Genomic DNA, 25,247 nt, shown 5'->3' on the forward strand with positions numbered 1-25,247 from the left:
TTACCTATGGACAGCTGAGGGTTTGTGACCTTACAGTGCCGGCCACATTTATTGGCCATGCAGGTAGTCATATGTAAAACGCCTTAAATAAAGTTGAGCCTTTATTGCAGATTACACAACATTTTTCCACCAGACTCTCCTTTTTAATTTACTCATAGGAACGAACCTCTGTTTCTGAAGAAGTAAACCATGTGAACAGAAATCTATTTGTTGTAGCTGCTGACCACAAGACTGAAGAGGATCTATATGTATCTTTTCAGCTATCTGGGTTATCAGATTGGTAAGTGAAGTAATAAATTTCAATAATTAAAAAAAAAAAAACTATCTCTAGTGTGAGAGAACTTGTCATCTTGTGGTCACCACCTCTCCAAACCATTTACATTTAAAGCTTTGGGAGAAATGCCACAAAAAGATTTTTCTGTCCTACCATCACAAACAAAAAAGTATGAAACTTCCCAACCACTTGGAACTGGAAACTTTGGTTAGATAAGACCTAGCTAGCTTTTCTGCAACAATAATTGTTGCAGAGAAACAAAAGAAGAAATGTGGAAAAGCTCCTTATGCCCTTTGTTGAGTACAGAGGAAGATCTATGATGCTGTGGACCTGTTTCTCACATTCACATTGCTTTCAGTCTTAAGTATCAGGGCATTATGGGGGAATATTTCTGCAATAATTTGAGAGCACACATTTTCAGTCTGAAAGCAGGATTTCATGTTTTTTATTCTCAAAACTTTTAATGCTCTTAAAAGTCCTGCTTTTATTTTGAAAGCAGGAGTTTATGTCTTTCTTCTCAAAACTTGTAATGCTTGCACTCAAAACTCCTCCTGGCGCTCAGACATAGTCTCTGCTCGGACTCTGCTGGCTTACAAAACATTTTCTGCTTGCTTCTGGAACAAAATGCACCGTCGCCTGGCAACGTCTCAGCCAATAGAATGAAAGCGTTGTACTGAGTGCGTTTGTTTCCTTGTAGCAGGTGTGTCTGTGTGGCTACTATCGATTGTAGCAACCTGCGCCTCCTACAAGTTGCACATATATTTTTATATTAAATGTGTTTCATTAGCTGTAAACTGTAAGGTCATAACAGAAAACATCAGTCTGTGTGTAATTAATCAGTATAGTGTGTTTCACTCATGAAATAATCAACTTTTAATTTATTGAATATGACTTCATGTAAAAAGACTTTCTATTTTTGAGGATATTCCACCACATTGTTCTAGTTGCCTGTGTGAGATTATGCGTGTGTCATTATTGATGAATAATGTCAAAGATTTTTTTACACATCTTTAATGCAAAGCTAGCAGAAAAAAACTGAATTAGCACATTTCCTACCACATCGACCACATTAAAATGAAAGAAAAGGCAAGAAAGAAAGTGTGTTGTATTCTCTAGCTTTATTCCATTTCAGCTTTCCATTAATGTTTCTTAGGGCAATATTTGACTGTGCAATTCTTTTGTTAGAGATATTATTAAAAAGGTAATTAGAGTTCAGATCAGAGGCTTTATTTCACCTGAAGAACAAAGCTTGTAGATGCTGCAGCTGTTCTAGATGGAGGGAATGTGATCAGACAGTGAGGGTCGTCCCTCTGATAGTGAAGGCAGCTGACAGGAGGTGAAGGAGGTCACACACAGGGGTACAGTGGGGTTGTGTGCATGTGTGTATCAGGTGATGAAGAGGATTCCTTTAGACATTACATTCAATTGTGATTATCCACACTTTTACGTTTTACCAAATTTTGGTCATGTTTTAATATTGAACTGGATATTGAGATTGCTGGGTGAAGTTAATGATGACATTGTAATTCAATCTAATTGTGCCTTGATTTGTACTTTTATAGTCCAGACACTTCAATATCCAGTCGTACTCTCACACATATGGTCACTTTGGGCATCAGCTCTCAGATTTAAGCAGATATCCAGCTTGTGACATTAAATTAGTTCAAACAAGTCAGATATCAGCTCTTTTTGCTTCTGTATTGAATCAGAAAGCAGATTTTTATCAGGGCTCTTAGGTTATTCAGCAACGTTGATCTAAGATATTTGAGATGCACAATGGTGGAATAAAATATATTATGGTGAAATTTACATATTTACAACTCCCGGCTCCTCCCTTTTCTCTCCAACTCTCCACCCAGGATCAGAAGGCGAATCTAAGAACTGACCATGAAAGAGGGTTGATTTTCTCTCTATTTGTTGATTTGATCATCTGTTTAGGTCCACAATTATGTTCAAAGTTTCTGTTTTGAAGTCGTTGCTATTTCAAAGTCTTCATGCTTCCATATGCTCCAACGAGGTTCACAGGGCATTTTGAAAAAGAAACAGGCCCCCAGCATCACACATTTTCCACTCTGCTTAACAGTGGAGATGCATTTCTTTTCAACATGTTGTTCCGCAGCAGCTTCTCTTGTTTATCTCTTCTGTAAAAGTTCAACCTTATCCTAACTAAAGAACACCATTCCAGTTGAAGTCCCCGCAAATTTTAGCAAACTGATAGCAGGACAGACGTTTTTCTTTGCTTTCTGAATGACGAGTTGGCATGTGGATAAGTGACTGACGGTTGTTTTGTAGATCTAGAGATCTCCAACATGCCACTTGTTTGTATTGTCTTCTAACAGTGAGCTCTGAGATTTTTATCTTTACCTTCTTTACCACCCTGCTCACCGGACGGACGTTAAATATGGACCTGTGTCCAGAGTAATATCTGTATGCATTTCATTATTAAAAAAAATATAATAATAATCATGAATTACTCATTAAAGGTTCCTAGATAGTCTAGTCAGCCTACAAAAAGTGAAGAATAATTCAAACGTGCTTTAGTTATGATAAACTTTGGAGCAATAATTTTGACATCATAAATATAAAAGCAGTTATTTTGAGAACATGTAGCTAATAAAACTGAAAGTTTAATTTTTTTTTAAAGATAGTCCTACTACTCTAAATGGTTAATTAATCCAGGAGTTTAGCATAGATCTACCATGGATGCCATCCAATGAGAGTTGCGTGTGCTCCATCTGCGTTGCAGTCTCACATTATGTCCACATGTGTCACCTCTTTGATTAGAAATAGATGCTGGTATTTCTTTTTGTCTGTTTCTGAAAGGGCAGATCATGAACTTTGGTTTTGTCAGCTTCAGCTGTCTTTACCGGCAGGTGTTACCTCAGGGAAATGTGTGATTTTTTCCACTTTAAACACCAAAATCACACTTTATGTCACACCTTTCACAGCTGACTCCTCGACAGTACGTGGCAGTGCACACGACTCTTGTGAATAAACACCAAGCTCTTCAGTATTCTCTAACCCCACAGACCCAGGAACACATATTGATGATGTGTTGCAAAAATATCAGGAACAGGTGCAACATTTCTTGAGCTACCTTGGATTAAAAACTATTAAGATGTAGGTGAGCTTTTCTGAAAGAGCTGAATGTTGCTTAGATCTTGCAAAGTCTTTGGACATACATTCAAATTGAAAATGTAAGAGCAGTAAGCAGATGGAATGTAGAAAAAAATTGGAAATTGAACACTGCATTATTATAATTTAGCTTCTTCAAAAATGCTCTTGGCCTGTTTACACACAGTTGAAAATAAACAGTTGAGAAAAAAATTAGTACACAACATTAAATATTCAGTTCTATATTAGAAAATGTTCACATGTTGATGTTTAGTCTGGTTTTTATTATCCTGTAAAATATTTTTTCTAAACTGATGCCTGAAACATTGGTCTGCAATAGCTAGTCCCATGTTTTTTTTTTTGCCTACTATAACTCCATCCATCCATCCATCCATCCATCCATCCATCCATCCATCCATCCATCCATCCATCCATCCATCCATCCATCCATCCATCCATCCATCCATCCATCCATCCATCCATCCATCCATCCATCCATCCATCCATCCATCCATCCATCCATCCATCCATCCATCCACATCTTTTAAGTATTATTCAAAAGGAGGAATGTAAGGAGAAATGTGTAATGTTCCAATTTTTTTCATAACATTTTATGAAGTGAGCTGCCTTTTTCTTTGCAAACCAAATTTTCTTTTGTTAATAAAAAGAATGGGGATATTATTATATTTTAAATTATAAATTAAATCCCTTGTGGGCAAAACTCCAAGGGATTGTTTTGGCCTCAATTTTGTTCAAAGATCTTTTTGTCACTTTCAAGTAAGAATCATAAAATGCTAATTTTCACATTAGATGGTGGTTACACGGTGCCTCATGGTGACACATCAAGGTGGCATCTACACAGCTAATGGAAATGCTGTGTGTGGTTATTTTTGCTTTATGATTCCCAGGTGTGGTAAAAACCGTAGCACTGACATTACTCTACTACCAGAAAAATGCATCAGATGTAAATGTGTGGTAAGTATGTGCACACACACACACACACGCACACACACAGTATAAAACGAGCGATAAAGAAAAAAAGATAGGACCAAATCCAATGAAGGGGAAAAACAACAACACAGACAGCTGCAGGCAGAGATGCTGCTCTATCCATTTTTAATGACAGCAGTGACTTCCTGCACACACACAAAGCACTTTATTAATACTAATGGAAGGGGAGCATGTTGTGTCAGGTGATGAGTTGAAGTATCACACCCATGTAAACACAGGCAAAGCCTTTATCAGGTCCGTGTGCATCAGAATAGTTCAAGTTGGATGTATAATTTATTATTATAATCAATGCAATATCCAAGGAAATGATTTTTGAATGTTTTGTGCTTGTGTTCAAAAGCAGTCTGTAATGTTGAGAACATTTGGAAAAACTTGCTTAGGAAATTAATTTAGTTATTTTTGTTATCTTTTGTGATAAGAGCAAACAACTCTTGTTATATATATATATCCCTCGTGTTATGTTCGTTTCTGATGTACAGCCATAATGTTCGCGGGTCAATTTTTCGTGTCAGAAAAAAAAAATCCTCCAAATCTTTTTCGTGTCTGATTATTAACTCCTATACTAACCATTTCAATCAATATTTGTGCAATTATGTTTTTTATTCCTCACAAATAAAGGATCAATGACAACAATTTACTCATTCGGACATAAAAAAATGTGATTTACATATTTTTTATGGCCACTGAAAAGCCTAAACACAAAATAACACTAAGTATCTTTGAAAGTGATTTTTTGTAAATTTTTTTATATTACATTTAGATTTTTTTTTTGAAGGGGTCATCTTTATAATTGAACTTGAGACACTATTCTGCCCTGGGTCAAATTGACCTGCTGACTAAAATCAAGACAAATGAGTCCTGAAGATGATCCTCCAGGTGGATTTCCAGTTTAAACCTGCATGTCCAGAACATAACTGGGTTTTTCATCACATGCTGCCCAGATTTTTATGTCATATTTAGCTGGTGTGGAAGGCATATATAGTGTAAATGAGCAGCGACCTCTGAATGCCAGCGGTGATCTTTATGAATGCCACAAATCTTCCATCTACTGTGACATTGGGGCCTGTTTTATAGGACAGGAGAAGTTACAACCCACATGTTCCACACTGTTCTATTAGCTGCTAGTTTGTCTTGTCCATCGATTGTCAAATCAGATTACTCTGGAGAAAAGTCTCCAGAAACATTATGGCCCATAATATTACCCTGCCTGTCTCTGCATCCCTTAGACTGGCTGTTGATTCATCCTTTGACTTGAAAACTCTGATCAGAATGAGGACCCCCCTCAAATATGCATGTAAATGCATCTGGTCCAGCTCCTTCCAGTTCTCTCCAAAAACTCGCCTTCCTTTTAGACTTGTCATTTCAACAATAATTTTCTGTATTGCACTAGGCACGAGTAGCTCAGACTGACTTGATGTCTGTGATGTGAGTTACTGCCATCCTGGCATGATCAACAAGAAGTTCCAGAGCTTCCATGGTTGTCATCTTTTTATTTCCCTGCTGCTCATTTCCTGATCTCCAACAGTGACGATATTACATGTACATGATATTACAAAGCAAGCACCTTGTAAAAAGCTCCAAAGATCTTGTGGATTATCCAGATTAGGATGTGCAAAATGGGTTTTTCTGTTATTTTTGCTCAACTGAGAGTTTTTACCTCAGATCTCTCCCATGGAGATTGAACATTTTTACCCAATCTACTCTTCACTGCTTTAGTTGTTGTTCTGGACCAAGACAGATGCTGTCTGCTAACATTCCCCAAATGGTATATTTTTCTTGTTCTGCTAGATTTTAATTGATTTCCCCCAAAAAACGTTTTAGTTTTAGAGTCCAGGTCTGGTTTGTTTTTATTATCGCACCAGTGCTAAAAAGCAAGTAAACGTTCGGTCGCAAAACCCTTTAAGTTTCAGCTTTGCTAGCGTCGGCCCACACTCTCTTAAGTAGAAAGGTAGCAAACATTTTGTTCATGCATAATTAAAGGTCAACAGTGTGATGCAAAACAGAAATTGAGAGGAAGACCGTGTTTATGCTAATAACTTGTCAGACAGTGAGGCCAGCGACTTTCTGACACCATGTATAAATAATGAGACAAGATCAGAGAAAAGCAGTGGGTACAGGGCCAAACAACGCTGCCTCTGGCTAACAATAGGCGCTGACAGCAGGCTGACTGAGTGCTCTAAAATCCGCCTGCATGCTGGTGGCATGTCTGAGTGGATTTGTTTGTTTATTGATGTTTGTGTTTGTTTCACAGCAGTAGTCTTGTTTGGCCTGTTAGCAAACAAGTTTGTACACGAGTAGCAGCGAGCTTGTGAGACTGAGGATCGGCAAACGACTGAAGTGCAGAAGACGTGGAAGCTCCCAGGTGTTTCTGCGTGTGCTGACAATAATACTCGACCTTTATGATTTCTGATCACAGGGGAAACAGTGTGGTAGTTAGAACATTTCTTTAAGAAAGTGAAAAATGCTGCTTTAGTAATAATAATATCTAATGTGGAAGAAAACATTTTCCAATTTTGCTATATGAAAACTTCAAACTAAACTTTAATAGGATTAGACCAAAACAAAGTGCAATATAAATAATAAAATGGATGACAGATAAAGTTATGATGAGATAACGTAGGGGCAGAAATCAATTTGCCAAGCTTTGAACGGCTCACAGATTACTGATCACTCAAACCCACCAAAACACGGCTATCCATCTAAAAAACTGTCAGGCTGCTCAGACAAGGAGAGCATTAATTAATCAACATTCTTTTTCCTGTTGTTATGCTCCCATTTTTAAATCTAATGAGTCTATCATCCTGTAACAAACTGAGACAGGTAAAACACAAATGGATAAAATACAATAAGTGCAATATTTGAAATATTTGTTGGGGGGGGGCCCTCCTGTCTTGAGCACAAACATGATGACATTGGCGAAGGCCTGTTAAAAACTGGGGGACGTCGAGGCCTCCGGCGGTCCCTTTACAGTGACCAAACATGGACAGAGGCCATGTGAAGTCCTGCTACTGATATCATTATTCTATGTCCAGTCTAGACGGAGCCCGTGAAGTCAGGGTGGGCCGTGTGTAATCTCTTGATTTTGTGTGTATGTGTGCGTACACGTCCTATTGTCATGCTGGCTGCTTGTCTTTGTGTCCAGTAGAGCGTATGTTTGTGTCTTTGTGTGCAGGATTAGCGTGCGTCTCCAGTCCTCTGGCTGTAATCGGACAGGACACTGGCTCCACGATGGCTTGAAACCCCCACCACCACCCACTGAGGGAACTCCTCCGTCTCTTTTTTTTACCCCGTCATGCGTGCTTGGCTGCGACTTTGGCAGTATGTTAGGAGTTAAAACAATTATTCTAGCTAGATTCTTGCTAGCTAGCTGTCACTTCTTTTATTTTGGCTTTTGAGAACGAGAGCAAAATCTTTTTTTTTTTTTTGCAGCTCTGTAAAGCGAGAGAGTAATTCTGAAGAGAGACGCTGCGGCAGCTCCATCAGGGTGATAGTTTGGAGGTTTTAGATAAACAGCCTTCGCTGATCAGTTTAGCCCGAGCCCTCTGACCCTGGACCAGCCAGTCTGCTGTTAGTTTGACCCCCAACCTCTCCTTTTGTCTTTGAGACTCAACGCCCAAGCACACACACCCACCAACACACACCCCTACTTTGCCTATTATCTTTGACAGCCCTTACGCTCATATTAAGATCTACTTCAGTGATTTCAGGGCTGTTTCAGCCATAAACTCTCATTTAGGGGAAATTAGCTTGGGCTAGAGTCTTGTTACTATACAGTCCTTAACAGCATTAAGCCTTTATTGTGGCTTTTAAATACCAACAAGGATGGATCGTACCATTCAAATAAAACTCCAGCATCCTACTCCGTTATACCACATGTAATAGCCACACATTTATTGTTTTACATTATTGTATTGCCATTGTGCTGTCCTCTGAGTGCCACACTGATTCTAATTACAGATACACACATGCTTAAAAAGGGGTTTATGCTCACGTCCACTCAGACGAGATCACATGAGGAGGGCAGCAATCTCTCAACTAAGTTTATTATGGACATTATTATTAACAAAACTATAAATCAATGAAGAGTCTCAGGTACAGTCTCTGGCTGAAGTATTTGTATTTCCTAAACATTTTTACATTTTGTCAGCAACACTTCAGTGGATCTTCATGGGAGTGAATGTGATAGACCAACAGAAAGAAGCATGTAGTTATTAAATGGAAACAAAATGATACATGCAAAAAAAAGTTTGAAAAGTGTGGCATGCATTTGTATTCAACCCTAATGATTCTGATACACTGGCATAAAATTATGTGTAATAAATTGAATTAGAAAGTCTCCTACTTAGCATAAAAGATTATCTGTGTGTTAATGCCCAGCTGTTCTGTGAAGGCCTCAGAGATCTGCTGCAGAAACACTGGTGAACAACTTGATGACCTCAGTGAACATCAAGGAATGCAGCAGACAGGTCAGGGAGAAAGCGGTGGAGAAGCTGAAAGCAGGATTGGGCTTAAAAAAAACAACAAAAAAACCCACAAAGCCCTGAGCTTTGAACATCTCAGAGCTCAGATCAATCCATTGTCTGAAAGTGGAAAGAGTAAGAGGTACAACTACAAACCTTCCAAGTCATCTCCATCCAGAGGGCTATGACAGCCTCTGGAGTAGCTGCAGAGATCCACAGCTCAGGTGGAAGAGTCTGTTCGTTATGCATCCCACAAATCTTGACTTTTACTCAAGACTGGGAAGAAAAAGTAATTCTTGAAAGAGACACGGAGGAAGGTGCTGTAGCCAGATGAGATAAGCGTTAAACTTTATGATCAAAATGCAAGAGCTACTAATGCTGTCCATAACCCTGGGAATGGTAGAGGTAGCATCATGCTGTAGGTATGTTTCTCTTTGGCAGACAGAGGAGGATGGAAAGACGGAGGGAGCTAAATACAGAAAAACCCTGGAAAAATCTTTTATGAGCTGAATGGTTTGACAGTGAGGTGGAGGTTCCTCTTCCAGAGAATCTGTCTTCAATCATTTGGACTGACTTCAAGATATTTTACAAAGATAAATGAGCAACAATTTCTGTGTTTGAAAGCTGACAGAGCGATACATCGAAACAGCTGCAGCAATAAGAGTTTTACAAACTATTAACTCAAGTATAGGCGGGATAGAAAAGCATGACAAAGTTTTACAAATAAATAAAACACGTCCTTCCTCACCTTCACAACTGTGCACTACTTTATGTTGGTCTGTCACATAAAACCCCAACAAAGGACAGCAAAGTTTGAGATTGTGTTGTAAAATGTAAAAAAAAAGAAAGAAAAAAGGAAGACTTTGACCTTATAAAAGGTGTGAAAAGCTTTAATCAAACTTCCTTGAACACAAATTCTAATCTGTTACTGTCAGGCTATTGGAGAAACAACAACAAAAAAAAAGCTTCTTCTCCTTTTCCCCTTTCCGGTGACCGATCGCCATCAGAACGATGGAGACCAACCATAATCATCTTTTCCAATTACGCTCCATCTCAGAGCACTTATTCCACACAAAATGACATCACTAATGCTAAACACCACGCAAATGCCTTTAGGAAGGGAGGCCAATTTATACATTCAAACAAATACCTCAGACTGTAATGAAAATAGCTTTTTATAAGTCCGTAATATCTTTTTCAAAGCACTCATGTAAGAGAAATTGCTCTGCACAAATAATTCAGTTTACAGCCTGTCTCGTCTGATACAAAGCTTCAGCTCAAGCGACTGGCAATTGGGCGCGCTACTCAGTTCTGTTACAAACCACCGCAGCTGAGAAGATCTGGGCACATAGCTAGTGTATTGCTGCAGAATAAGAAGGGATAGTAGAAGTCGTATGTGCAGGAGTGGTGCAGAGGAGATGGGACTAATGATAAACACCACTTAGGCTCTTTGATCACACAGCTTCATCCATCTACTCTCCGACCAGCATGTCTGAGAAAGTCCTCCACCGACTGATTGAGGTCCCGCACTCCTACACAGTCCACAGCGTCTGTGTTTAATATTAGTCCCACTTCACCCAGCACTTTACTCACTCCTTCCCTTTTTTTTTTTTTTTTTGCCAAAAACATGTCAGAAGGTCCTGTTGCTGTACATGCAATCATGAAGAAATGCATTTTCACATGTGGAAACTTGTGGAATTTGGCTCTCTCTCCCCCTTCTGGACTGAGTCCGCCCGGAGACAAAGGGTTAAGGAGGAACAGAGCCTCTGAAGAGGTGCCTGCTTAACCCCTGACCTTACGGTGTATGTGATGGAGACAGGAAAGAAGAAAGAGACGTAAAAAGGGTGAGAGAAATAGAGGGCCGACAACTTCTGAAATGTGACCAACTCTGTGAGAGCTGCGGCAACATGTTGGCAGAAAAACCAACACATGGGAGTCTGAACGGGAGTTTCTTTGTCCTCCATCGCGACGGACCCCCTTCCTTCTCAGGGCAGCAGGTTGTCAGAGAGACGGTCCAGCTGGTGGAGAGCGAGACGCCAAACAACCTGTCAGAGATAAAGAGGAGGACAACAAGGTATGCACGGCACATCCAGAACCCTCTAAGGGTTCCCTGCAGAGCAATCTCTCAGCAGGAAACACATTCAACACAACAGAGTGAGGCTTTGCTGCTTATCAGGTCCTTCATATTCGTACATGCATTTGAGCTGATAAAGAGAGCGGCACTCAAAAGAGTTTCCACTGCAGAGACGCTGGACGTGCTTTAAATAACCCACCGATAACGTTGAACGCCACGTGAAAGAAGAACGTACAACCAGTCGACTCTCTCTTGAAAAAATTTATTCAATTTCTGTTTATAAATCTGTATTTTTTTTTTCTCCAATAAAACATGTTGTTTTCTTCAGTTTCCACAATTATTTATCAACACTTTGGGATGGAGAGTAAAACTGGAGATAAATCCTCAAAACTTTTTCCACAAGTTAATAACAAGCAAACTTTACAAACCTGGAGCAATAAATACTATTAACAGCAACAGCGCAAAAAAAACAAAAACAAAAAAAAACACACACACACACCCTAAAACATCTCATTTTATACACACACGCACGTACATGCACGCAGACACACACACACGCAGACACACTCACCGGCCACTTTATTAGGTACACTGCGCTAACAGAAGATTAGACTTGACTTTCTTATGGCTTCAGATCTCCCATAATTGTTTGTGACAAAGATTCAACAAGGTGTCAGGAACATTCCTCAGACATTTTGGGTAGATGGCCTGTACTTTATCAAGTCCAGAGGACTCCAAAGCTCTTCACACTACATTCAATCATTCACCAATTCATTCACAGACCGATGCTAATGAGCTGCATTGTAGCCACAGCTGCCCTGGGGAAGATTGACAGAAGTGAGGCTGCCATGCACCCCCAATCAATGTGCCCTCTGACCTCCACCTCCAGGCCAGGTGGGTGAAGCACCTTCCCCAAGGACACAAGGTTACAGTTGCCCACCATTTGTCCTACAGTGGCAGAACAAAGTCCTACCACCGTCAATGCCTTTGCCAAACTGAGATGATTTGAGCTCAACATGGGTGTTATCTAGCTGCAGGTTGACATAAAGGGAAGAACATGATCAGCAACAACATTTGGGTAGGCTGCAGTTGGCATTATGAGGCCCAAAAGACAAGACAATATTCCCAACACCACCATGCCCCCACCAGCAGCCTCAATTTCAACTTCAGATACTTAAAGGCTAATTCACCATTTTTATTTGTAAACAGAACTGAACAAGTGCACCAAATAAAGTGGCAGACGGGTGTGCAAACACATATTAAGGAATGATGAGGCTGTTGTCATGTTAGAGCACCTTATAACAGGTTACTGCATGTTAAAACACCCGGTCAGAGAAATGAAAACTCCTTCAGGACACAAACATAAAACCAGGCTTTCTGTCAGGAAAAGGATACGAATGTTTACAGTGAGCTACAACGGAAACGTACTGAAATCTAATCAAAGCAAATGTTGGAATAATTGTGTGTGAATAGGGCGGAGACCAATTCCGATCAAAAGCAAAGCATTTTCATCTGCAGAGCATCATTTTTCCTTCTTTTCTTCTGCTGAGCAATCCTCACGTGTCAGAAATCAGCATTAGATTCATGAATAATTCACAAGCAAACAAAACAGGGCCAACACACACACACACACACACACACACACACGCACACACACACACACACACGCACACACACACACACACACGCACACACACACACACACACACACACACACACACACACACACGCATAAACCTCTGCGGTCAGCTGAGCATAAATATAAGCTTGGTGTTCATTTGCTGCTACTCTGTGAACAGAGGATGCTGATTGGTCAGTTGGGGGGTGACTGAGAGGACACCAGTGACAGCTGCGTGACGCTGACTTGTGCATTTACCCAGAATGCAATGGAAGCAGTGTTTACAGGTCTTTCAGCCTGTAGCGCGATCTAAACAAAGTGTTTATCTCTGCAAAGGGGAGCCTGCAGCTATCGCTGGCTGTCTCATTGGAAATTAAACTCTGAGCATCCTTTAGCTGAGCTGACACCGGGTTTGCATGTACACTAGCACACATTTGGACAACGCAGTGCCTTTTCTCCTTCGCCGAGACTGAGCACGGAGCAGCACTTTGCTCCACTAACAAGAGAGACAAGTCCGCCCTGGGCTGTGTTGTGATAACTGAGATTACATTGGTGGATAAATGTTGCTGTCTGACTGACAGTGTGCACAATTCACATCCTTCACCATGCATAAAGTAGCAGATGTTGAGAGAGAAACAGCCAAGTGCAGTTCAGGGGGTCTGGCCTTAAGAAATGAATCACAGTGCAATTGTTAGAATGAGCTTCAAATAGACGCAAAGTTAACAACGTCACTGATCACCAGGCTGCCTGGAAGAGGCTACATTTCACTAATGTCCTTTATGTTAGGTCCTTAATAATTTGCTGCTCCTTCTAGCAGAGAGGAGGAACATGACTTACACAGCACAACGTCACAAAATTCACAACTTTACAAAAAGTATCTCAGTTCGTTCAGTGCAGCATCTCTAAGGAGAGCAGGGAGTTTATGGTGAATCTGTCTTTATGGTTTGGTTAGGAGGCTGCACTCCATTCTGGGACTCCACACCTGATGTGTGTGTGGGTGTCTAGCGTGTGATAGAGAGGCGGCGACAGGTTGGGCGTGTAGCGGGGAAACTCTCTGAGAGGAGAGCCAAGCTGTCTGCTGGGAACACTCTGGGAGCTCTGCGATCGAGGTCCGGAGCTCTGGCTCTGGTAGGGATCGTGTGGGATGTGCTCTCCCAGCGACGGAGAACTCTGATGGGCCAGCGCGCTTAGTCTAGAGCCCTGGGGGCTGGAGCTGTAGGGGGGATGAGGAGTGTAAGGCGGGTAGGGTTCCACGGGGGTCATGGCGGTAGGGAGCGGGCAGGTGTACGACCAGGATGTGCAGTTGAATTCATCCATTCTGGGCTCTGAGCCGGCAAACATGCATGCCTGACGCTGTCCCATGTCTGAGCTGTAGGGGGAGTCAGTGAGACCAAGAGTGGGAATGTTTGACAAACCGGGTGGAGGAGCAGGATAGGAGGAGGGGTGGTAGTAGGACTCCTCCTCGCTTAGTGAACCACCAGTGAAGGGTTTCTTGTATGGAGGCTGGTGGTTCCTTGGAGAGCAGTTCTCCTCTGCTGCAGAGAGAAAGAGAAAAATATCGGCTTCATTCAGCATTTAGGACACAAAGGATGAACATCAGAACTCCTGACGTAAAGCTGCAGTATGTAACTTTTATGTTTTTTAATATTTATTAAAACTGTCACCATGTTGTGACAGTATGGAGACAGATAGTCTGTGAAAATATCAAGCACCTCCACCTATTTTCTATAAAAGCTACATACTGCAGCTTTAAGCTGAGGAGTTGAAAATAATTATTGCACAGCAGATAGATTTTATGGTTTGGCAGATTCGGGATAAATTACATTAAGGGCCATGAGTCAAAAAGATGAATCCATTCTTAATGTAAAATTGTGGTTTTCACCAATGTTTCCAACTTATTGGCAAAACTGCAAACATGATGTTATTTCATAGATGTAATCAACTGTATATAGTATGTACTTCTATGCAGAAAAACAGTTTTACCACATTAATTGGCATCATTTTAAAGAGTCAGACAGAAGTATTAAAAAATGCCTTTAGCACTGTCTCATACTGGGGAAAAAAAGAAAATTCCAGCCTTTAATCTGTGTCCATTTATTGAGAGGCGGAAAAACTGATGGTAGGAAATAGTTTTTCACAAAACCACCAGCGGTCTTCCAAACTGGGGTGTTTGGTACTGCAAGTTGATTCAAAACACACAGTTGCAGCACTTACAGTCATAATAGAGCGTAGCAAACTTTACATGTTTATGTTTGTGATGGTAGGATCCAGAAACCCTTTCCCTGCCATTATGTGCCCAGGTTTTGCTGTGAAGGCTTGGTAAACCCAGGATGCTTCTCTCTGTAGTCAGCCTCCATATGTGAGCTCTAAAGATGTCTCTCTTCCCTCGTCACGGTGCTCACTGCGTGTGGTGCCAACACAAACTTGGCTCCTCATTTAGCTTATTGGCTGGTGGCAAAAAGAATTGAGCTTCTGATGTGTGTCACCAGGTATTTGTTCCCCAGGGAAACACAAAAACATGACTTGATTATTTACTCTAAGTAGTTAAATGTTTGAAGAAACTCTGATCACCTTTGACAAAGTGTAAATGTAAAAAAAAATGGCCTGGATACATTTAAATAAGCAGATTTTGTGGACATCAGTCTTCTGAATCTAAGATATTTTCCCCAAATGAACAAAGGTACTAAAATTAAAAAGTGAATTTTTCAAAAGTTTTTTTGTGAAATTACACCACTGCCATTGATGAAAGAATATTTACACGTCTTTCAATGAGAACTGCTAGCTAAAACTAAATGAATGCATCCAAAGTCTGAATTCAAACTGAAATTATTCACATCTCATTGAAGGAATGAGAGGATCTCATTTTTTTAAACTAAATATGCGGTCTACTGAAGAGGTCTCTAATTTTCTTTTTTTACTGCTCTTGATTATAATGTCTGATTATCCATCGAGAGCACAAATGGGTTCACATGAAAATAACTTATTTATTTATTCATTCAGCTGCTGTCCTTGTAAATCTGATGCTAATTAGATTTGCAGACACTAAGTAAGGGCAAGGAATGGGGCAAATTAATATAAATCTGTTTGTCAGCTATATTTGTGCATCTTTGTTAACCACTTATCTGCGTTCAGATGCAGTTAAAAAAAAACAGAATAAAAAGAGTTTTGTTTAAAACTGACCTGATCATTAAAAATATGGAACACTAGATTATGTAATTTTCTCATATTTAGCTTTATAAATTAGCAGGCCTTTCTGTGAAGACTGTAGTGCAAACGTCGCACCCACCTTTCCTCTTGCTGTAGCTGTAGCCCTGCAGCTGCTGGGCAGGCTGCAGGTGTGGGTGAGGATGGGCGTAGTGAACAGGCGGGGCGCTCAGCAGCTCCTGAGGACTGCCGCAGCTCAAACCGTTCTCGCAGCTGAAAGGGGAGCCGATGGCGTCAGGGGACCCCCGGAGACCTCGGCCCTCCCCACTGAAGGGACTCCCAGCAGAGCAGGCTTTCTGTCGGACAGTACTGCGCGGAACGACGGGGTAATCTTTGCTGCAAGATTAAAAGAAGAGGGGGACTCTGGGATTAGATGCATTTGTCCTTATAACATTTAATTTTCTTTGTTAATACGTCCGTTTTGTTGTTATTTTCTCTCCGTCCCATTCAGTTGTTCCACAACCTTTCAGCTGTGATTTTTTTCCCCCCCCTGCACTCGCTGCCCTCTGTGTGAACTCTGTGGTATGTAGGAGACAGCGGGCCACATCTCCCTGACTCCTGCTCACACACACACACTCTATGCACGCACATACACAGGCTCAGCCAATGCTCTTGTGAGATAATTCACCGCTCTAAAAATAAACATCCATCCATGTGTCACTTCAGATAGACTCTCCTCTCCTCAACAACACGAAAACATGGGTGCTGCATCTCCCTCCCTCGCCCCTCTGCAGGGTTTTCTTCTCCCTCCGATCAGTAACAGCTCACTAAAGTCTCTGAAATGTCTATGCGACTCGAACAGAGATTAGCTCGGCACACAATCTCACACCATGCAGGGCCGTCGTCAGCCAATCAGCAGCGACAGGCCTAATAGACCTGCAGCAATGTGATGTCATACGTTTATCAATCCAGTGTTTTCACTGGCCGTTGAGTCAAAGTTCAGCCTTCAGGTGACAAAAGCTCAAACCTTTTCAAACCACTTGGCTACGCCATATGCATGCAATCACAACATGCACAGCATCACCTATGACTTAAAATGGCCAAAAAAAAAAAATGGATTTAACTCTTAGAAATGCCTACAAATACGCAGAAGCGAAAACAAATTGTAAACACTCACCCTTGCAGCTTGGCCATGCGATGCAGCTCATTGTCGTCACTGCCTCTGAAGCCCTTGGCAAACGGATTATTTTCTATCTTCAACTGCGTGATCTGAGTGCGGAAAGCCAAGAACATAAGCGTTCAAATAGGACAGAAGTCAAAGAAGGCAGACAAAACACAGTGTTGTGGATTCACCCAAACCTAAACATGCGTCCCTAACGGCTGTGATTGAAACTTTAAGCAGCTCGGTCTGAGCTCCGGACAACCAAGCATTCCTTGGCCGTTGGTGCTCAGAGTGCAGCGTCCTCGCCAGCTGACCAGCTGACGCGGAATAAACTGTTTACCCAAACAGTCACTGGGCTTTTAGAGGTCCGAAGCTCTGAGCTTTGAAGTCGAGGCTTCAGATTTTTCTTGGTGATGTCATGAAAGTAAACCTTCTGCGTTTTGAAGGATTTCTTTTGGCTACGGAGCAACTTCAGCAGGACAAGTGGGCCAGAGATCAGGTCCAAACAAACTTTGAAGTGCTGAAAAGACTGATGGTCGCTGCCAAGGTTTAGCCTCAACAGCTCTGATTTCTGCACTGGAACATAAAACATTATTACAAGCTGCTTGGTGTGAGTGCCTTAATGAGGTTCAAATTATTCTGATTTTCTCAATTGCTTATATATTAAATAAAAACTTTAAATAAATAAATAAAATAAATAATGAAACTTTCTTTTTTTAAAAATCAATTTTAATCAAACTGAAGTAAAAGTAACAAAGTTTATGCACAACAAAACATTTGTAGCTAACATTAGCAAACAGTATTGTTTATAAATCACATTTTTACAATTGTTTAGAAATAATAAATTATAACTATATCTGCTGGATAAAGATTATAAATAATTTCTTAACCTTTTCTTATTTTTTTTTAAATAATTGACCAATTGACTTGCATTGAACCATACAATAAAAATAATCAAATTTAACATTGGCTGAATTGATATAACATTTACTGTAAGTTGGCAGCTTAATTATGATTATGTTTTTTTTTTATTTAGTTATTTTTTTATTAGAACTGCATTATCTATTCATTACAAATGACATACTAAATTATGAGATTAAGTTAAAGTTTTAATTTTAAAAAAATAACGATGTAAGAAATAATATTGGAAAGTTCATTTTTATTGCTATCAAGTTTAATGTTTTTTTTCCCCTTTTTTTGTGTGAAAGTGAAATCAGATCAAAGCGAGTCTTTATGAAAATGTATCGACCCTGTGGCTCAAAGCTTCAGCAATCTGTCTTTAGTAGGTGTCAGAAAAACTGAAGGACTCAAGATCAAGGGAAAGAAACAGCTCATAAGAGACCAGCACTCACATGAACACACATACACACACGCACGCACACACACACACACACACGCACGCACACACACACACACACACACGCACACACACACACAGGGATTTATGTTCACAAGGAAACACTAAACTTTGTAGAGAATGCACTTTGTGATACAACATCAGATTATATCTAAACACCAGTTATAATGTTTGCTATAACTGGTGATGTTTGAGAAAGGCCTACCTTGTGGTTTTGATAAGATGTCACGGCAATGAAGGCGGTTTCTGGGAACACATGGGTGCAGAAAGCCGTGTTCTTTGAGCCGAAGCCGTTGTTTTCATCCGCTTTGACAATGTGGAGACGAGGTTGATATTTGTGCATGGAGTTGAGTATTATCTGCACGGGAGGAAAGGAGAAAATGATACCGACAGGCCCGTCATCCTTCTAGTAGATGCTGGTGGTTGGACAGACTTTATTGAGATTGAACCCATATGGTCGAGATTCTGCAGTTTTTCAGATTTCTTTGTTCCTGTTGATGATTAAAATACAACATTTGTGGTCGGATCAAAGCGACGAACGCTAAGAAGAAGACCAAGCCATTTCATTTATTTATTTATTTATTAACAAACATTCATCTTAATCGTTCATGAAGTGGTTTTAACTGTTGACACTTATCCATTATATTGTGATAGACTACATTCAAATCACATATTCTCATCAAATACTTTTTATTTTACTGGATTAATATAATTTGTCTTATTGCATAACATACACAATTCAAAACTAGTCTGTGTATTCAGATTTGAGCAAACCTCGGCATCATAAAAAGGTTTTACAGATTCTTTAAATCTATTTTTGAAACAATAATCGGTAATGTCAAACTGTAGTAACAGTGAATTAAGTAGTCCAAACTATTTCCAGACTAGACCAGTCTTTCTGTGTACAGGAACCTTTTGTTTATCCACAGGGTTTAATATTTCCTCTGGTAACATCAATGAGCTAATGGACTCTGGATTCATTGAAATCATTATCCCTAATGGGAATACTGGAAATGCTTTTTATTATTATTATTTTTATTTTTTTCATAATGTAAAAAAAAAAAGAAGAAAGAAAGAAAGATAAAGAGAGAGAGCGCTTGATGTGGTCTATTATGTGTTGTTTTCTTTGTACATTAAGAACATAAATATATTTTAAATGGAGATTCTAATTAACTAATTTGGCCAACAAAATACGTTCATTAAATAGTTGATTCTTTTTATATACGCGGTTATCTTTCTATTTATTTTATCACCTTTAAATTTCTGTCTTTAAATTATCCAGAGCAGTTTGTGGACGGACAGGAGGAGAGCTGACTCACGTGTCCGAAGGGGTCCAGGTGGTTGTTGGTGAGTTTGAGCTTCTGGAAGGAGACAAGCTGGCGGCTCCAGTGCGCTCCGGTAGCGGGAGAGTCCGGGTGGACGTAGAGCCTGCCGGGCATCGCGGGCTCTGCTTTGCCCGTTACAGACCTGAATGGTTAAAAAAATAAATAAATAAATAAATAAAATAAATCCACCCATCAGATAGAAAAATGACCAGAAAGTGAGACTCTCACTCTCTGTTGCAGTGATTTGCCGAGCGCCCCGTGGCGCAGTCAGTCTCGGCTGCCTCCGGCGGGAGGAGGCCTGCGTTGACCGGAGCTTTAATTAGACTCAAATAAAGAGCGGCGTTTTGTTGTTTCGACATATATTTAAAGTGTAAAATAAAATGTTCTTTTTACGGAATATAGCTAAGATCCATTCAAGTGTTACAATAAAAATACTAAAGTGAAAAAGTAAAGTATTCTGCTTTTAGTATCCTACTAATTTTAGGCCTTCAGACTTGAGGTTTGCTGAAGATAAAAGCCCAAAAGAAGAAAAGGAGGTCACGTTTTATATATATTTTTTAAACACTGATTTTACACTTAGATATTTTAAATTTAATACATCCCAAAATATGTTTTGGGTATTAGCCAATATTTATTTATTTATTTATTTATTTATTTATTTATTTATTTATTTATTTATTTATTTATTTATTTATTTATTTATTTATTTATTATTTTTAAAAAGCATGCTAGTTTTTAAATGCAAGCTATTTAATGAACAAATTTACTTTTAAACATGAGAACTACACAGAGGTGGTGGCTTAGTTGTCTGTTATTGTCACATGTGCAGCAGAGAACAATTAGGTTGTTATGTTTAAATATGTTGTAGTAATAAATGCATCACCTGAGGCTCTGACCCCTTATAAGGTTCAGAAAGTTTGTGTTGGAGTAAAGATTTAGGTTTTTATCTGGATTTAACTGCTAATGTTCAAGTTAAATGAGTTAGCGTGCTAGTAACTTTGACTCTTACTGCAAACCTGAGGCAATTATTGCTAATGAATAGCAGATTTTAGCTGTGGTTGTCAGGAAAGCTTTGGCATACAATCTTGTTAGAATACATTTCAAATTCAAGAATACTTGATTATTGAATATTGATCCCAGAGAGAAATTAAATGTTGTTGTAGGATCGCCTGTAGCAGTCTGTGTTACAACAAAACATACAGAAGCCTCTAACTGAAGACCCTCTGTTATTGTATAACAGTCCAAAGGTGGTCTGTAATTTTCTTAATTTCATGAAGAATCCTTCTTTTCATAATCATAACCAGAGCAGGACCAGCCTTCTTGATCGGGTTGCTGAACATTTTTAAGTTCCTGGTTCTGATGCTGCCACCCCAACAGTAACGCTCTCAACAACAGATTTATAGAAGATGTGCAGCATCTTTCTGCAAACCTTAACGAATCTAAGCTGCCTCAGCCTTCTCAGTCCTTTCTCGTTGTAACTCCAGCCCAGCCTGATGTCTGAGTGAACCCCAAAATATTTATATTCCTCTGTCACATCCACTTCTTCTTCCATGATGGAAATAGTTTTTGACCTAATCTTGTCTCTCTTGAAATCCACAACCATCTCCTTTGCTTTGCTCACGTTCAAGATAAGATAATTGTTTTCACACTGTGCCAAAAAACGTCTCTTTTTTTACTAAAAAACATCTTGACCATGTCTGATACCCCCAACGACTGTAGAGTCATCTGAGCATTTCTGCAGATGACGGGACTCAAGCACTGCAGCGCTAAAGTAAACCTGAAACAATCGAGCCCCTTAATCCAGAACTAGTGGTAGCAAGCATTTAAAATATCATCTTGTTTAAAGAAACTGAACATTTTGCACCAAGCATCAGGTTTTTTTTAGTGACTTTTGTGCTAAAATTAAACTTGCTAGCATAGCAACATGTTGAGCTATTAACTGTGCAGCAGTTGATGCCAGTGAGCAGCCGATCGCAAATGTGGCTGTCAGGGAAAAGTTTAACATGCCACCATAATAAAATAGATTAACAATATGTGCATCCGGCTTAATGAGTTAAGTGATAATGCTAATGCTAAACTCAAACTCAGTAGAATGTTAACAAGCTGGACTCTTTGCCCCCAGGCAAGAAGGAAAGGTTTAGCATTGCATGTTGTCATAACAAATTTAAACATTTGCATCTAGCTTTAAATAGTTACGCTTCATTATTAGGAGGCAAATGAACGATGCAGCATAGCTAAAGTGTGTTTTAGTCACGATGCTGGCTAAGGCAAAACAGAAAGGACCCATAGGAACTATAGTTATATATAACAGTTGTCTGTGTGCTCTAATTGATTGATTGATTGATTGATTGATTGATTGATTGATTGATTGATTGATTGATTGATTGATTGATTGATTGATTGATTGATTGACCTAAACACAAGAATGGATGGAGGATTCTAAATTGAGAATTTTAAAATACTGATCGCTTGTTATTATTGCTACATTATGTTTATTTTCTCAGCATTTCTTCTTTTATTGCTGTTTCATTCACCAGGGGTCAGACAGATTGTTTAGCTGAGGATTTGTGTGACAGCATGTGTCTTTTGCATTTCGTTGGCACCAACTCTGCATGGGAGGTGGTTCCTAAATCTCCATTTACAATTGACATGACTGGAGTTTCTTTTCCCCATGTGCCCGACTTCTAAGATTTGTGAACTTTGTTGTTTTCTCTGCCTCTTTCTTCAAAATGTTATTGTCATCTGATATATATTCATCAAGTAAGTAATTCATCCTGTTGTTCCTGTCATGGAGCACAATGTCTGGCCAGTTCACAGAAATGACACAATCCGTAGGGACGGTCATGTCCCACATGAGGACATTAGCCTCATTGTCAGTCACTTTCTCAGTCTGTTCTGGTACCACTTGTCACTTGAACCTACAACCATTCTCTGGCACAATAATTCAGGTAACTCTCACTCTTGAGTCTTTATTTTCCAGCCTTTATGATTAATAGTCTCCTCTGCTTCCCCCCCACACAGCATGTGCTGCTGACCTGCAGGCTCATCACATTCTTTTAGTGACAGCGAGTTTTAAATGCTTGGTCCTGCAATCCACAACCATAAGTAAATAATAATAATAATAATAATAATAATAATAATAATAATAATAATAATAATAATAATAATAATAATAATAATAATAATAATAAATAAATAAAACATGATTTTTTTATTATTATTATTATTATTATTATTATTATTATTGACAGAAATGTAACTATCTTCGAGTAAATGTTTTTAGAAATATTGATTAAAATTATTTAATAAGATTTAAAGAAATCTCTCCTTTTGTTTCTCCTGTTAAAAATAAACTTAACATAAACTATAGGTTGGGCTGTAAAGTCAATTTAGAGACATTCATAACACCAAACGAAAAAAGGAAAAGAAAAAAAAAGTTAAATTGTGGATAAAACAGTTCCACTTCTTATTTTTTTTCTTTTGCAAACCGCAGGTTTTACAAACTTTTCCAGAGACAGCAAAAAAAAAAAAAAAAAAACAAGCTTGATGTGGTTTACACATCGGGAAACAGAAACCTCATCCTAAAGCTGTCTCCCAATAAGGCCTCGGGGTTGTACAGCACAAGGACAAAAAAACAACAACAAACATTTAGACATCTTTTACGAGCACTTTATATGTCAGCGAGTTTATCCACAGTCGCTCCTCCTGTCTTATTCTCAAAAGGAAAGCTTATTTTTGGCGTTGTGGGGTGGCAGCAGCGCACTGATGAATCTCATTAGAGTCAGTGGTCCGTTCGGGTTTTAGCCTCAGCACAAGCTGAATGAGAGACTTTAATCCGGTCTGTGCCGTCTGTCCGCTCCGTGAACCCGTCATATTCTGATGTAACCGCCGGGCAGACACACACAGAGGGAGAAACATGGGGAAGTAGGCCAGCCGCAGCCCGCGTAAGGACCCAACCTTTTACGCAGCGCGGAGGCAGGGTCGAGTGGAGGGTAGAAACTCGGATCATCTCGGTTCAAACCACCACTTGTATAAGTTTCAAAGGTCAGGATTATATAGAATAAAACTGAAACATACATATATTGTGTTTCAAATTGTGGGCCTCACTTGAAATTAATATAACCAGTTTTTTTTTTCAAGCTCCTAAAACATCGCTAAACTACATATTGTTGCGTAGTAACGAGATGCAATAGACAAACCATTTATTGTCTGCAAATTTGTAGCGATGGTCATCTCCGGGCACGATGTCCATTAGGAGTATATACTTGGTCTTTGGATTTAGTCCTGTGACTTTGACCTTGTAGCTGGGGAACATTCTCCTGCAGGGGAAACGTGGAAAAAAAGAGAAAAAGAAATAACATTGCATTTCTAGCATAATAAAAATAAATTATATAAACAATGTGACGTTGCAAACTAAAACGGACGGAAAAGTAGGCTGCATAAATTCCTTCCCGCTCTCCTGAGACGAAACGTCCCTTGGGGCCCTCTGTGACATGCGTATTCCAGACCTTATTTTGTTAAAATGATTCATAACAGTTTTTTTCTTTATTTATGTATAACACGCAGCGTTTTTGTTTCGCTCTTTTTTTTTCTTCTGGAGATCCAGGCGTTGTGGTAATTGGACATCTCTATTGCATACAACAAAGTAATGCCTCCTACCTTCCAGCTTTCGTGATGATCATTTCAGTTCCCACTTCGTCAAACTTTGTCCAAAGTTCCCTGTCATGAAGGACAACTTTGATCCCCTCCATTCCCTACGGCGGAAACACAAACACTGCTTATATATATATATATATATATATATATATATATATATATATATATATATATATATATATATATATATATATATATATATATATATATATATATATATATTTAGACATTCTAGGAAAACAAAGCGAAATTTTTCCTTCAAATTTGTGAAATAAAATAGCTCGAAATTAATTGCACTTTAGCGAACTTAATCTGTTGGATTCAATGAAAAATATTGAAATGCAAAATCAGACGTTATGTTAAAAAATGCTCCTTACGCGTTAACATTTTGGCATATTAAACACAAATCTATGTTCTAGTGAATAAGCGGCAGTTAGTAGTGATAAATATTTTATATTTACATCAGGGTCTGCAGCAGAGGCCGCTACCTGCTGGCTGGAATCTGTCTGCGGTGAAGCAGCTGCTGATTTTAAAGTGAAGCTGAGATTTTCCTGTTTGTTCTCCTTTGGAGAGTCCAGACTGTCCGAGTCCGGGCGATCTGCAAGGCCGAACTGATCCCCTCCGTTCGCCATGACTCACTGGACAAACACGCACACACACACACACATACACACACACACGCACACACACACACACACACACACACACACACACACACACACACACACACACACACACGCACACACACACACACACACACACACACACACACACACACACACACACACAGCAAAACATGTTGATTCGGTTTTTAAAGATCACCGCTGCGTGTTCAGTGAAGATGAAGATTCACGAAGTGACACAAACACAAACAAAATATCAAGCAATTTAGGCATACGTTGTAATGTGTAAAACACCCAGTTAATAACGATGGGGAAAAAAAGTAAATGATGCAAATAATGAAATAAACTGTATTAGAGATGCGTGCGGTGGCTGAAAGTCAGACGCAGTAGACACATTGATTTAGTGATGCACTAATAATCAGATTCTAG

General features: G+C 39.4%; 1 protein-coding gene across 1 annotated transcript; it reads right to left on the minus strand.

The window, feature by feature from the left end:
* Positions 1 to 9,687: 9,687 nt before the first annotated feature.
* On the minus strand, positions 9,688 to 24,979 carry tbx5b (T-box transcription factor 5b). The gene is made up of 8 exons (XM_088008891.1): positions 24,657 to 24,979; positions 24,199 to 24,293; positions 23,739 to 23,885; positions 19,534 to 19,681; positions 18,420 to 18,572; positions 16,873 to 16,964; positions 15,838 to 16,091; positions 9,688 to 14,086 (listed from the first exon to the last, which is right to left on the minus strand). The coding sequence occupies exons 1-8, from the start codon at positions 24,825 to 24,827 to the stop codon at positions 13,500 to 13,502; spliced, it is 1,647 nt and encodes a 548-aa protein (XP_087865017.1). The 5' UTR covers positions 24,828 to 24,979; the 3' UTR covers positions 9,688 to 13,499.
* Positions 24,980 to 25,247: the final 268 nt, after the last annotated feature.

Source organism: Poecilia mexicana, unplaced genomic scaffold (genome assembly GCF_051168715.1).
Source record: "Poecilia mexicana isolate PSO_F unplaced genomic scaffold, ASM5116871v1 scaffold_9, whole genome shotgun sequence".
In the NCBI taxonomy this organism is placed as follows: Eukaryota; Metazoa; Chordata; class Actinopteri; order Cyprinodontiformes; family Poeciliidae; genus Poecilia; species Poecilia mexicana.

Excerpts from the sequence above, each read along its gene's own strand:
- tbx5b (XM_088008891.1), bottom strand. The coding sequence starts at position 24,827 with ATGGCGAACGGAGGGGATCAGTTCGGCCTTGCAGATCGCCCGGACTCG. Across the intron at positions 19,682-23,738 it reads AAATTTGCAGACAATAAATG|GTCTGTAACGGGCAAAGCAG; the intron begins GTTTGTCTATTG and ends TTAACCATTCAG. Across the intron at positions 18,573-19,533 it reads ACCTGGACCCCTTCGGACAC|ATAATACTCAACTCCATGCA; the intron begins GTGAGTCAGCTC and ends CCTCCCGTGCAG.